This window comes from Neophocaena asiaeorientalis, unplaced genomic scaffold, assembly GCF_003031525.2.
Source record: "Neophocaena asiaeorientalis asiaeorientalis breed wild unplaced genomic scaffold, Neophocaena_asiaeorientalis_V1.1 scaffold71, whole genome shotgun sequence".
In the NCBI taxonomy this organism is placed as follows: domain Eukaryota; kingdom Metazoa; phylum Chordata; class Mammalia; order Artiodactyla; family Phocoenidae; genus Neophocaena; species Neophocaena asiaeorientalis.
The window spans coordinates 1,321,789-1,336,196 of record NW_020175439.1 but is presented as its reverse complement, the minus strand read 5'-3'; the positions used below and the strand labels follow the sequence as shown (position 1 = coordinate 1,336,196).

At 36.8% G+C, this 14,408-nt stretch overlaps 1 protein-coding gene across 3 annotated transcripts in view; it reads right to left on the bottom strand.

The window, feature by feature from the left end:
- The window catches only part of TEX9 (testis expressed 9), a 204,531-nt gene that overhangs the window by 1,214 nt on the left and 188,909 nt on the right, over nucleotides 1-14,408 (bottom strand). The window contains exon 12 of one of the 3 annotated variants that reach the window (XM_024767807.1): nucleotides 13,968-14,156. The exons of the other annotated variants lie outside the window; for them this stretch is intronic. Within the exon in view, the coding sequence (XP_024623575.1) occupies nucleotides 13,983-14,156 (174 nt within the window). The 3' untranslated portion in view covers nucleotides 13,968-13,982. Of the gene's footprint in view, nucleotides 1-13,967; nucleotides 14,157-14,408 lie in introns of those variants that run through there. 3 annotated transcript variants of the gene reach the window in all.

Sequence of the window (14,408 nt, the reverse complement as noted above, 5' to 3'; positions counted from 1 at the left end):
TGCCAAAGTAGCTTATATTTGAAGGCAGAGATGAGTAATCAGTAGTAAGCAGAAACTGGAGACGGTTATGATCCTTGAAAACATACTGGTTGAGATCCACATTCAGCTGGTTTCTGAGAGCACTTTTCAGTTCATTGGTTCACAGGGACAGACCTGAAGCAAAAAGTATCAGTCTTATTGGGCTAAGGAATTGGACAGCATTGCTGCCACGATGATAGAAATTTCCAGGTGGGAAAGCCCTCAAAATCTGCATACACAGTTCCCTCAAATCCTTGGCACCTAAATAACATGTGCAGGGTGAGACTCCTAGGAACCCATGAAAGGTAACAGTTGTGGTCTAAAGAGCTGAGCAGAGAATTCAGCCACTGCCCATGATAAGGAAGACTGAGTTTGTAATCTTGGTAAAAATTAACTGGATGAGCTCTGCAGCAATTTAGACAATGGAGAAAAAGGACCAGTGAACTCTAAGACAAGTAAGTAGAAACTATTAAGTAGAGGAACATCTACTTTCCAAGAACATCTGGTACTTGGAAAAAACGTGAAAGAATGTCTTTCATGCAAAAAGGGAAATGATACCAGAAGGAAATCTGAATCTACATACACACACATTTAAAAAAAAAGTATCAGAAATAGTAACACGTGGTAAATACTAGTAGAGTTTTTCGTTAAAAACTTCTCTTTAAAAGATAATTGACAGTGGGTTAGATTTGGTTGCCAAGATGGCAGAGTAAGACCCTGGGCTCAACTCCTCGCATGGGCACACCAAAATTACAACTATTTATAGAACAACTATTGATGAGAAAGGCCTGAATCTAACAGAAAAGATCTTCTCCAACCAAGGATATAAAAAAGGAACCACAACAAGATAGGTAGAAGGAGTGGAGGTGCAGTATTGTCAAGACCCATACCCCAGATGGGCAACCCACAAATGGGAGGCTAATTACAATTACAGAGGTTCTCCCTAAGGAGCAATGGGTCTAAGCCCCACATTGGGCTCCCCAGCCTGTGGGTCTTGTACTGGGAAGACAAGCCCCAGAATGTTTGGCTTTGAAGGCCAGTGGAGAGGAGACCCAGAGGGCTGTGGGAAATAGATATTCCACTCTTAAAGGGTGTACACAAAATCTCAAAAGCTGCAGGACCCAGAAAAGAAGCAGTAATTTTTGAAAGGAGCCTGGGTCAGACCCACCTGCTAATCACCAAGAGGTTAGAGGCAACTGAAGTTCATCCTTAGGACATAGGCATTGGCAGCAGTCATTTGTGGGAGCCCATTCTATCACGTGGACACTGATGCTGGGACGCACCACTTCAGAGTCCTCCTCTAGCTTACTAGCAATGGGACATGGCTCCACCCACCAGCCTGTCAGCACCAGTACTGGGAAGCCTCAGGCCAAGCAACTAGCTTGGTGGGGAAAAAGCCCCATCCACCACCAGCAGGCGGGCTATCTTAAGAGCCCCTGAGCCCACAGCCACCTGGAACACAGCACAGCCCTGCCCACCAGAGGGCCCAGGACCCTGTCCCACACACAAGAGCAGAGGCACTAGCCCCAGGATCCCCAGGGCCTTGCAGCCAGAGACCCTGGGACCCAGCTCCACCCACCAGTGGGCTGACACCAGCGCAGGACCACCACAGCCTGCCATGGCAGGACCCAGCCCAGCCACCAGCACTGGGTGCCTCCCCACCGCTAGACCTTGGCCCCTCCCACCAGCAGTCCAACACCATCTCTGAGACACATTGGGACCCTTGGCAAGATTCAACACACTTTCATGATAAAAAACACTTAAAAAACAAGGAACAGAAGGATTCTACTTCAACATGATAAAAGCCATATATTGACAAGCCCACAGCTAACATCAAACTCAGTGGTACAAGACTGAAAGCTTTCCCTCTAGGATCAGAGACAAGACAAGGATGTTCACTTTTGTCACTTTTATCCAACACAGTACTGCAAGTTCTGGTCAGAGCGGCTAGGGAATAAAAATAAAAGGCACCCAAATCAAAAAGAAGCAAGATTATCTCTGTTCACAGATGACATTGTCTTGTATGTACAAAATCTTATAGATTCCACAAGATTCCACAATTTATCCATCCGAATAAATTAATTTGGCAAAGTTGCATGATATAGAGTCAACACACACACAAAACCAGTTGTGTTTCTATATACTACTAATGAACATTCCTAAAAAAAATTAAGAAAACAATTACAAATATAATACCATCAAAAATAATAAAGTACTTAGGAATAAAAGTAACCAAGGAGGTGAAATGCTTTTACACTGAAAACTTCAAAACACTGCTGAAGGTATTTAAAGACAAACGAATGGAAGGATATTCTGTGGTCATAGATTGGAAGATGTCAATACTACCCAAAGAGATCTACAGATTTAGTATGATCTTTATCAAAACCCCAATGGCATTTTTACAGAAATAGATCCATGCTAGCTAATATTTATATGGAATCTCAAGGGAACACAAATAGCCAAAGAATTTTAATGAATAACACAAGTTGAAGGTCTCACACTCCCCAATTTCAAAACTTATTACAAATCTATGGTAATCAAAATAGTGTAATATGGACATAAAGAAATATTTACCAATGTAATAAAGAGCCCCTAAATAAACCCTTGCATATAAAGTCTAATGATTTTTGACAAGGATGCCAAGACCATTCACTAGGAAAAGATGGCCTCTTTAACAAATTGAGCTGGGAAGCTAGATATCTCCATGCATAACAATGAAGCTGTATACCTACTTCATATCATATACAAAAATTAACTCAAATTTGGTCAAAGACCTACATGTAAACCCTAAAACTATAAACTATTAGAAGAAAATGTAGGGGAAATGATCATGACACTGGGTTTGGTTGTGGATTCTTGGGTATGAAACCAAAAGTACAGGCAAACAAAAGAAAAAAAATAGATAAATTGGATTACATCAAAGGATATACAATCAACAGAGTGAAAAATAAACCTACAGAAAATATTTGCATATCATATACCTGATAAAGAGTTAATGTCCAGAATACAGAAATAACTCCTACAAATAACAAAAACACAATCAATTAATAAATGGGCAAAGGATGTGAACGGATAATTCTCCAGAAAAGATATACAAATGGCTAACAAGCACATGAAAAGGTGGTCAACATCACTAATATTTAGGGAGATTCAAATCAAAACCACAATGAGATACCACCTAATAAACATAGGATGATGACTATTTAAAAAAAAGCAACACAAAATAACAAATTGGCAAGGATATGGAAAAACTGGAACCCTTGCGCACTGTTGCTATGGATGTAAAATGGTGCAGCCACTATGGAAAAACAGTATGGTGGTTCCTCAAGTTAAAAATAGAATTACCATATGATCCAGCAATACCACATCTAGGCAAATATTCAAAATCATTGAAAGCAGAGTCTTTAAGAGATACCCGTACACTCAGGTTCATATCAGCGTTATTCACAATAGCCAAAAGGTGGAAGCAACCCAGGTTGCTTTATCCAATGAATGGATAAAGAAAACCTGTTACATACAAACAATGGAATATTCAGCCTTAAAAAGGAATGAAATTCTGATACATGCTACAACATGGATGAACCTTGAGAACATTATGCTAAGTGAAATAAGCCAGTCACAAAAAGACAAATAGTATATGATTCCACTTACATTAGGTACCTAGAGTAGTCAAAATCATAAAGATAGAAAGTAGAATTGTGGTTGCCAGGGATCAGGGAGAGGGGGATGGGGAATTATTTTTTAATGGACATAGGTTTTCAGTTTTTGCAAGATGAACAAGGAGTTCTGGAGTTTGGATACACAACAGTATGAATGTATGTAACACTAGTGAACTGTACACTTTCAAAAATTAGCGTAAATTTTGTGTGTAGTGTAATACAAAGGTTTTTTTTTTTTAATTTAGGAAGTTCATTAACTCATCAAAGCAAAAACGTAACAATGTAGGGTGGAGTTTGTGTATAATAAATAAAATGTATGACAACAACAAAAAGGGGAGGAGAGAAGTATACTGCTGAAAGGTCCTTACATTATTCATAAAGTGCTTGAAGGTAGACAATGATAAGTTAAAGGTGTATCTGATAAATGATAAAATGTCCATAAAAAGAAGTGGAGATAATAATCCAGTAAAAGAGATAAAATGAAATTGTTAAAAATATTCAAAAGGAGAAAAATAAGAAACAGGAAGAAAGAGCATGAACATATAGCAAGTTAATAGAATAAGACCCAACCATTACTAACAATCATATTAAAGGTAATGGTCTAAGCCTCCTAATTAAAAAGTCAAATTGTCAGATTGGATTAAAACAATAGAAAAACAACTATATGTTGCCTACAAGAACATACAAAGGAGTTACAAATGAAGGGATGGAAAGGACAACACTAATGTCAAGACTAATTAAAAGAAATTACACGATTTCAGGATTTCTTTTTTTCTTTTTTTTTTTTTTTTGCGGTGCGCGGGCCTCTCACTGTTGTGGCCTCTCCCGTTGCGGAGCACAGGCTCCGGACGCGCAGGCTCAGCGGCCATGGCTCATGGGCCCAGCCGCTCTGCGGCATGTGGGATCTTCCCGGACCGGGGCACGAACCCGTGTCCCCTGCATCGGCAGGTGGACTCTTAACCACTGTGCCACTAGGGAAGCCCCAGGATTTATTATAAAGGTATAATAAGACAATGTATTAATATGAAGACAGACATACAGATCAATGGAACAAGAGAGAGATTCCAGCAACAAATCCACACATATCTGGGCAATTGATTTTCAACAAAGGTACCAGGGCAATTTAATAGTGAAAGGATAATCTTCTCAACAAATAGTGCTGCACATATTCCAATAATGAACCCTGACCCCTTATATCATGCACAAGAACTCACCAAAACATAAAAGCTCAAGCTATGCAACTTCTATATGAAAACCTAAGAGCAAATCTTAGTGACCCTTTAGGTTTAGCAAAGAATTCTTAAATAGGACACAAGAAGCATAAATTATAAAAGAAGAAAAACAACAGATTGGACTTCATCAAAATTTTAAACATTGCTCTTCAAAAAAACTGTTACAGAAATAAAAAAGAGATATTTGCAAAGCAGGTATCTGACAAAAGACTTGTAGTTAGGATATATAAAGAACTCTTAAAACTCAATTATAAAACAAGTCAACTCAATTCTTTAAAATGAACCAAAGAGATAAAAACTAAGGAAATATGAATAAAGTATGGTCTTTAGTTAATAATAGTGACTCATAATAATGATTCATTCATTAATGGTAACAAACGTACCATACTAATGTAGATATTAGTTGCAGAGGAAACTATGTGTAGAGATTATAGAAATTCTCTGTACTAATTTCCCAATTTTTATGTAAATCTAAAACTGTTCTAAAAAAGTTCATTTAACAATTTTTTAAAAGAAGAAAAGACTGATACAGACACTTCACCAAAGAAGATACCAAGACTCTCCTGAACAACCAACGCATGAAAGAAGAAATCAGAGAGGAAAAAAAAATGATTGTGAAACAAATGAAAAAGGAGACACAACATACCAAAACTTATGGGATGTAGTAAGAGCAGTTCTAAGAGGGAAGTTCATAGCAACAAATGCCTACATTAAGAAAGATCTCTGCATTTTTACTCCTCCCTGCATGTTTAATGTTTTTGACATCGTATTTTACATCTTTTTGTTTTGTGTATCCCTTAACTACTTACTGTGAATATAGATGATTTTACTACTTTTGTCTTTTAACCTTCCTAGTAGCTTTATAACTTGCTGATCTACTACCTTTATTATATGTTTGTGTTTACCAATGAGATTTTTCCTTTTGTAATTTCCATATTTCTAGTTGTGGTCTTCTCTTTTTCACTTACAGAAGTCCGTTTAACATTTCTTGGGAAGCTGGTTTAGTGGGGCTGAATTCTTTCAGCTTTTGCTTGTCTGTAAAACTCCTCTCTCCTTCAAATGTGAATGACAGCCTTGCTGGATAGAGTATTCTTGGCTGCAGGGTTCTTCCTTTCATCACGTTAAATATATTGTGCCACTCTCTTCTGGCCAGCAAAGTTTCTGCTGAAAGTCTGTGGACAATCTTATGGGAGTTCCCTTATACATAACTAGTTGTTTTACCCTTGATGCTCTTAATATTCTCTTTATCTTTAATTTTTGCCATTTTAATCACAGTGTATCTTGGTGTGGATCTCTTTGGGTTGATCTTTTTGGGGACACTCTGTTCTTTCTGGACCTGGATGTCTGTTTCCTTTCTCGTGTTAGGTATGTTTTTAGCTACAATTGCTTCACATAAGTTCTCTGCCCCTATCTGTCTCTCTTCTCCTTCTGGGACCCCTATAATGTGAATACTAGTATGCTTGATGTTTTCCAAGAGGTCTCCTAAACTGTCTTCATTTTTTTAAATTCTTTTTTTTGTTCAACTTGGGTGATTTCTACTACTCTGTCTTCCAGTTTACTGATCCATTCCTCTGTATTACCCAATCTAATGTTGATTCCTTCTAGTGTATTTTTTATTTCAGTTACTGTATTTTTCAGCTTTGTTTGGTTCTTCTTTATATTTTCTAACTCCTTCTTAAAATTCTCACTGTGTTCACCCATTCTTCTTCCTAGTACATTGAGCATTTTTATGGTCATTACCACGAACACTTTATTGGGTAGATTGCTCATCTCCAGGGTTGTTAGAATGTGTTCAAACTTAAGACATCTTCAACTTTCAATATTCACCTGTGTATGTTGTTATATATAAACCTCATGGTAACCACAAACCAAAAAATCTATAATAGATACACAAAAAGAGATAAAGGAACACAAATATAACACTAAGATCGTCATCAAATCACAAGTGAAGGGAGGAAAAGAAGAAAGGATGAAATAAGAACTACAAGGACAACCCCAATCAATTAACAAAATGGCAATAAGTATGTACCTATCAATAATTACTTTAAATGTAAATGTACTAAATGTTCCAATCAAAAGACCCAGTGGCTGAACAGATACAAAAACAAGATACACACACACACACACACACACACACACACATATGCTGCCTATAAGAGATTCACTTCAGGTCTAAATACACACACAGACTGAAAGTGAGGGGATAGAAAAACAAAGTCTGTAACAAGAGACAAAGAAGGACATTATGAAATGAAAAAGGGACAAACAAGGACATTACATAATGAACAAGAATACCTAACACTTGTAAATATTTATGCACACAAACTGGAGCATTTAAATGCATATAGCAAATAATTCCAAATATAAAGAAAGATATTGACAGTAACACAATAATAGCCAGGAGCTTTAACACTCCACTTACATCAATGAACAAATCACCCAGACAGAAAATCAATAAGGAAACACAGGCCTTAAACAACACATTAGATCAGATGAACCTAATAGATATATATAAAACATCCCATCCAAAAGCAGCAGAATACACATCCTTTTCAAGTGCACATGGAACATTCTCAGGATAGATCACATGCTAGGCCACAAAACAAGTTTTAATAAATTTTAAGACTGAAGTCATACCAAGCCTATTCTCTGACTACAACACTATGAGACTTATAAATCAACTATTAAAAGAAACCAAAACGCATGGAGGCTAAACAGTATGCTACTGAACGACCAATGAGTCACTGAAGAAATCAAAAAGGAAATAAAAAAATACATGGAGACAGAAACAAAAACACAATGATCCAGAATCTATGGGATGCAGCAAAGCAATTCCCAGAGGGAAGTTTATAGTGATACAAGCTGACATCAGGAAACAAGAAAATCCTCAAAAACCCTAACCTTACACCCAAATGAATCAGAAAGAACAAACAAAACCTACAGTTAGTAGAAGGAAAGATCAGAGCAGAAATGAATGAAATAGAGATGAAAGAATGAAAAAGAGAGAAAACAAGAAACAAAGAAATTAAGAGCTTTGAGAAAATAAACAAAATCGATAAAGTTTTAGCCAGACACATTAAGAAGAAAAAGAGAGTGGGCCCAAATAGGTAAAATCAGAAATGAAGTTACAGTTGACACCACAGAAATACAAAGGATCATAAGAGATTATTCTGAATAATTACACACCAATAAAATGGATGACCTAGAAGAAGTGGACTAATTCCTAGAAATATACAGTCTCCCAAGACTGAATGAGGAAGAAATACAAAATATGAACAGACCCCAATTAACACTAATTAGATCAGTAATAAAAAAAATACTCCCAACAAACAGAAGTCCAAGACCAGATGGCTTCATAAATGAATTATGCCAAACATTTAAAGAAGACTTAATTCTTATCCTTCTCAAACTATTCCAAAAAACTGAAGAGAAGGGGATGCTTCCAAAGTCATTCTTTGAGGCCATTATCACCCTGATACCAAAATCAGATAAAGATACCACAAAAATAAGAAAATTACAGACCAATAACACTGGTGAACATAGATGCAAAAATCCTCAACAATATTAGCAAACTGAATTGAACAATACATTAAAAGGATCATACACCATGATCAAGTGGGATTTATCCCAGGGAGGCAAGAACAGTTCAATAACTGCAAATCAATGTCATACATCACATTAATAGGATGAAAGAAAAAAAATCACATGATCATGTCAATAGACACAGACAAAGCATCTGACAAAATTCAACATCCATTCATGATAAAGACTCTTAACAAATCAGGTTTAGAAGAAATTTACCTCAATGAAAAACAGGCCATATATGACAAGCCCACAGCTAAAATCATACTCAATGGTGAAATGTTGAAAGCTTTTCCTCTAAGGTCAGGAACAAGACAAGTGCCCACTCTCACCACTCCTACTTAACATAGTACTAGAATTCTAGCCAGAGAAATCAAGCAAGAAAAATAAAAAGTATCAGAACTGGAAAAGAAGAAGTAAAATTGCCTCTATTTGCAGTTGATATGATTTTATATATAGAAAAGCCTTATAGACTCCACCAAAAAACTGTTAGATCTCATCAACAAATTCAGTAAAGTTGTAGGATATAAAATTAACATTAAAAAATTAGTAGTTTCTATACACTAACAACAAATTATCTGAAAAAGAAAGAAAACAATCCCATTCAGAATTACATCAAGAATAAAATACTTAGAAATAATTTAACCAAGGATGTGAAACATCTATACACTGAAAACTTTAAGAAATTCAGATAAGGCACAAATAAGTTGAAAGGTATCCTGTGTTCATGGATTGGAAGAATTAATATTTTTTAAATGTCAATACTACTAAAGCCACCTATAGATTCAATGCAATCCCCATCAAGATTCTGAAGAAATTTTAAACAGAATTAGGAAAAAAAATCCTGAATTTATATGGAATCACAAAAGACCCCAACAGCCAAAGTAATCCTGAGAAAGAACAAAGCAAGAGGCATCACACTTGCCAATTTCAAGCTACATTATAAAGCTGTAGTAATCAAAATTTGTATGGTACTAGCATAAAATCAGAAACATAGACCACTGGAACAGAATCAAGAGCCCAGAAACAAACCCCAGCATGCACAGTCAACTAATATTTGACAAAGGAGCCAAGAATACTCAGTGGGGAAAGGACAGTCTCTTCAGTAAATGGTGCTGGGAAATTTTGATATTCACATGTAAAAGGAATGAAACTAGTCCTATATTACATCACTCACAAAAATGAACTGAAAATGGAATAGAAACTTATATGTAAGACTAGAAACCATAAAACTCCTAGAAGAAAACACAGGATAAAGCGCCTTGACATTGGTCTTGGTAATGATTTTTTTGGATGTGATACCTAAATCAGAAGTTACAAAATGAAAAATAAACAGGTGGGACTATGTCAAAGTAAAAAGCTTCTGCACAGCAAAAAAAAAAAAAGATCAACAAGATGAAAAGGCAACCTACAGAACGGGAAAAATATTGTAAACCATATATCTGAAGAGGTTAGTATTCAAAACATATAAAGGATTCATACAATTCAACATACAAAAAATCAAATTATCCAATTTAAAAAATGAGCAAAGGACATGAATATACAATTTTCCGAAGATTTACAAATGGCCAACAGGTGCATGAAAAGGTGCTCAACATCTCTAATCATTTGGGAAATGCAAAATAAAACCACAATGAGGGGGCTTCCCTGGTGGCACAGTGGTTAAGAATCCGCCTGCCAATTCAGGGGACATGGGTTTGAGCCCTGGTTCGGGAAGATCCCACATGCTACAGAGCAACTAAGCCCATGCACCACATCTTTGCCTCTTTTTGTGAACGTGTATGTGTATGCTTCTGTGTAAGATTTTCTCTGTATAGCTTTGCTTCCAACATTTGTCCTAGGGTTCTATCCGTCCCTTTTATTTTTTTCTAAATATTTTTTAGTTCAATAACTATATTATATGGAACATATGTATATGTATAGCTGATTCACTTTGTTATAAAGCAGAAACTAACACACCATTGTAAAGCAATTATACCCCAATAAAGATGTTTAAAAATATATATATATAAATCCTCTGTTTCAAGAAAAAAAAAAAAAAAAGAGTAGCCCCCGCTCGCCGCAACTGGAGAAAGTCAACGCGCAGCAATGGAGAACCAATGCAGGCAAAAATTTTTTTTAAATAAATAAATAAAACATAGGTTTTTTTAAAAAAAACAAAACCCCAATGAGGTATCACCTCATGACTGTGTGAATGGCTCTCATAAAAAAACAAGAGATAACACATGATAGTGATGATGTGGAGGAAAAGGAACACTTGTTCACTGTTGATAAGATTGTACATTATATTCCAATCACTATGGAAAACAGTTTAGAGGTTCCTCAGAAATTAAAAATATAACTACCATATATCCAGCAATTCCACCACTGAGAATATATCCAAAGGAAACAAAAATACTTTGTCAAATAAATATCTGTACCCCAATGTTCACAGCAGCATTATTTGCAATAGCCAAGACATAGAAACAACCTAAGTGTCCAGTGACAGATGAATGGATAAATAAGTTGTGGGATATATACACAATGGAATATTGTTTAGCTATAAAAAAGAAGGAAATCCTGCCATTAACATCATGGATGGGCTTTTGAAGGCATTATCTAAGTGAAATAAGTCAGAGAAAGTCAAATACTGTATGATCTCACTTATGTGTAGAATCTAAAACAACAAAAACAAAAACATAAACTCACAGAAAAAGAGATAAGATTTGTGGTAACCAGAGGCAGAGGGTGGTGGGAGGGTGGGATTGGATGACGGTGGTTGAAATGTATAAACTTCCTGCTATAAAACAAAAAGTACTAGGTATATAATATACAACTTGATGACTAGAGTTAACACTGCTCTATGGTTTATTTAAAAGTTAAGAGAGTAGATCCTAAGAGTTCTCATCATCAGAAAAAAACCATTTTTTTCTTTTTGTATACATATGACATGATGGATATTAACTAAACATTATGGTAATCATTTCACAAAATATGTAAGTCAAATCATGTCATACATCTTAAACTTATAGAATGTTGTATGTCAATTATATCTCAATAAAACTGGAAAAAGGATATCAAGATGGCAAATAAGCACATGAATATGCTCAACATCACTAGTCATTAGGGAAATACAAATTAAAATCATAATATGAAATACCACTAGGCACTTATTAGAACAGCTAAAATATAAAAAACCGACCACAGTAAGTGTTGGTGAAGGTATGGAACAGCTGCAGCTCTTATACAGTGCTGTTGAGAATGTAAATTGGTAAAACCATTTTAGAAAACAGTTTGGCAGCTGAACGTACATGTCTAGGTGTTTACTCAAGAGAAATGAAAACACATGTCCACACAAAGACTTACACGTGAATGTTCATGTGGGCTTTACTTGTAATAGCCAAAAAGTGGAAACAACCCTAATGTCCATCAACAGGTGGTATAATTTGGTAGATTTACACCATGTGTAAAATCATTAAAAGTGAACTACTGTCACATGCAGTAACGTGGATGAATCTCAAAATATTTTACTGAGTGAAAGAAGTTAACACTTTTAAAAAGCATATGAAATTCTAGAAAATATAAATGAGTTATCTGAAGATAGGGGTTGGGAGAAAGGCATGATTATAAAGGGTCACAAGGAAACTTTTGGGAGTGATAGATATATCTATTATCTCTATTGTGGTGATTTATCTTAGGTACACACATAGTCACAAATCATCAAATTTTACACACTTTAAATATGGGCAGGTTTATTATATGTCAGTTATACCACAATAAATGTGATAAAATAGAAATAAAAATACATACACTTAAAGAAAGGCAAATAAAAAATTGTGAGACAGCTAAAGTATCATTTTGAGGAAAATTTTAGTTTTAAATGCTGTGTTGGCAAAGAAGGTTGAAATATCAATGATCTAAGTCTTCAATTTAAGAAACTGAAAAGATTGCAAATTAAAAAGCAAAGCAGGGCTTCCCGGGTGGTGCAGTGGTTGGGAATCTGCCTTCCAGTGCAGGGGACACAGGTCTGAGCCCTGGTCCGGAAGATCCCACATGCCATGGAGCACCTAAGCCCATGAGCCACAACTACTGAGCCTGTGTTCTAGAGCCCACAAGCCACAACTACTGAGCCCACGCACTGCATCTACTGAAGCCCATGCACCCTTGAGCCTGTGCTCCGCAATGAGAAGCCACCGCAATGAGAAGCACGCACACCGCAACCAAGAGTAGCTCCCGCTCGCTGCATCCACAACTACTGAGCCTGTGTTCTAGAGCCCACAAGCCACAACTACTGAGCCCACGCACTGCATCTACTGAAGCCCATGCACCCTTGAGCCCGTGCTCCGCAATGAGAAGCACGCACACCAAAACGAAGAGTAGCTCCCGCTCGCTGCAACTAGAGAAAGCTCATGCGAGGCAACGAAGACCCAACACAGCCAAAAATAATATATAACAATATTGTTCTAGAGCCCACAAGCCACAACTACTGAGCCCACGCACTGCATCTACTGAAGCCCATGCACCCTTGAGCCCGTGCTCCGCAATGAGAAGCACGCACACCAAAACGAAGAGTAGCTCCCGCTCGCTGCAACTAGAGAAAGCTCATGCGCAGCAACGAAGACCCAACACAGCCAAAAATAATATATAACAATCAATAAATTTATTTAAAAATATGAATATCAATAAATATATTAAAAAAGCAAAGTAGACAAAATTGTATAAGGAGAATTCAGTGAAAATAGAAAACAGACAATAGAAAAAATTTTTTTAAAGTTGAAGATTAACTGATAACTGGTTAGCAAGACTGATCAAGAAAAAAAAACCTGACAACATGGATCAATCTCAACATTATTGTGTAGTGAAGGAAGCCAGTCCCAAAGGAGTACATTCTATGCAGTTCCATTTACATGAAAGTCAAGAACAAGAATATCAGAACATCCTCCACTTAGGAGGATGGAGTACTTGAAAAGAGAATACAAGGGAACTTTCTGGGGGTGATGAAAATATTCTATCTATTGACTGAAGTGGTGGTTACACAGATGTATGAGCCCAAACTCACTAAATTATAGATGTACTGGGTTGGCCAAAAAGTTCATTCGTTTTTTTCCCGTAGGATGGCTGTAATAACACTTAGTTGTCTTTAACTTCATTCAAAACAATTTTGTTAGATTGTGACAGCTGTCATATCAGCGTGCATTTAAAAAAAGACATCAAAACTGGTGAATTTTTTTTTTTTTTCAGTATGCGGGCCTCTCACTGTTGTGGCCTCTCCCGTTGCGGAGCACAGGCTCCGGACGCACAGGCCCAGCAGCCATGGCTCACGGGCCCAGCCGCTCCACGGCATGTGGGATCTTCCCGGACCAGGGCACGAACCCGCGTCCCCTGCATCAGCAGGCGGACTCTCAGCCACTGCGCCACCAGGGAAGCCCAAAATTGGTGAACTTTTATGTCGCCATTTTAATACTGAAGATGGAAGAAAAACAACATTTTCAGCCTATTATGCTTTATTATTTCAAGAAAGGTAAAAACGCAACTGAAACACAGAAAACGATTTGTGCAGCATATGGAGACGGCGCTGTGACTGATCCAACACGTCAAAAGTGGTTTGTGAAGTTTGGTGCTGGAGATTTCTCACTGGACAATGCTCCACGGTTGGGCAGACCAGTTGAAGTTGACAGCGATCAAACTGAGATATTAATTGAGAACAATGAACATTATACCACACAGAAGACAGCCAACATACTCAAAATATCCAAATCAAGTGCTGAAAATCATTTGCACCAGCTTGGTTATGTGAATTGCTTTGATGTTTGGGTTCCACATAAATTAAGCAAAAAAAAAACCTTCTTGACCATATTTCCACATGTGATTCTCTACTTAAACGTAATGAAAATGTTCCATTTTTAAAATAAATTGTGACAGGCGATGAAAAGTGGAT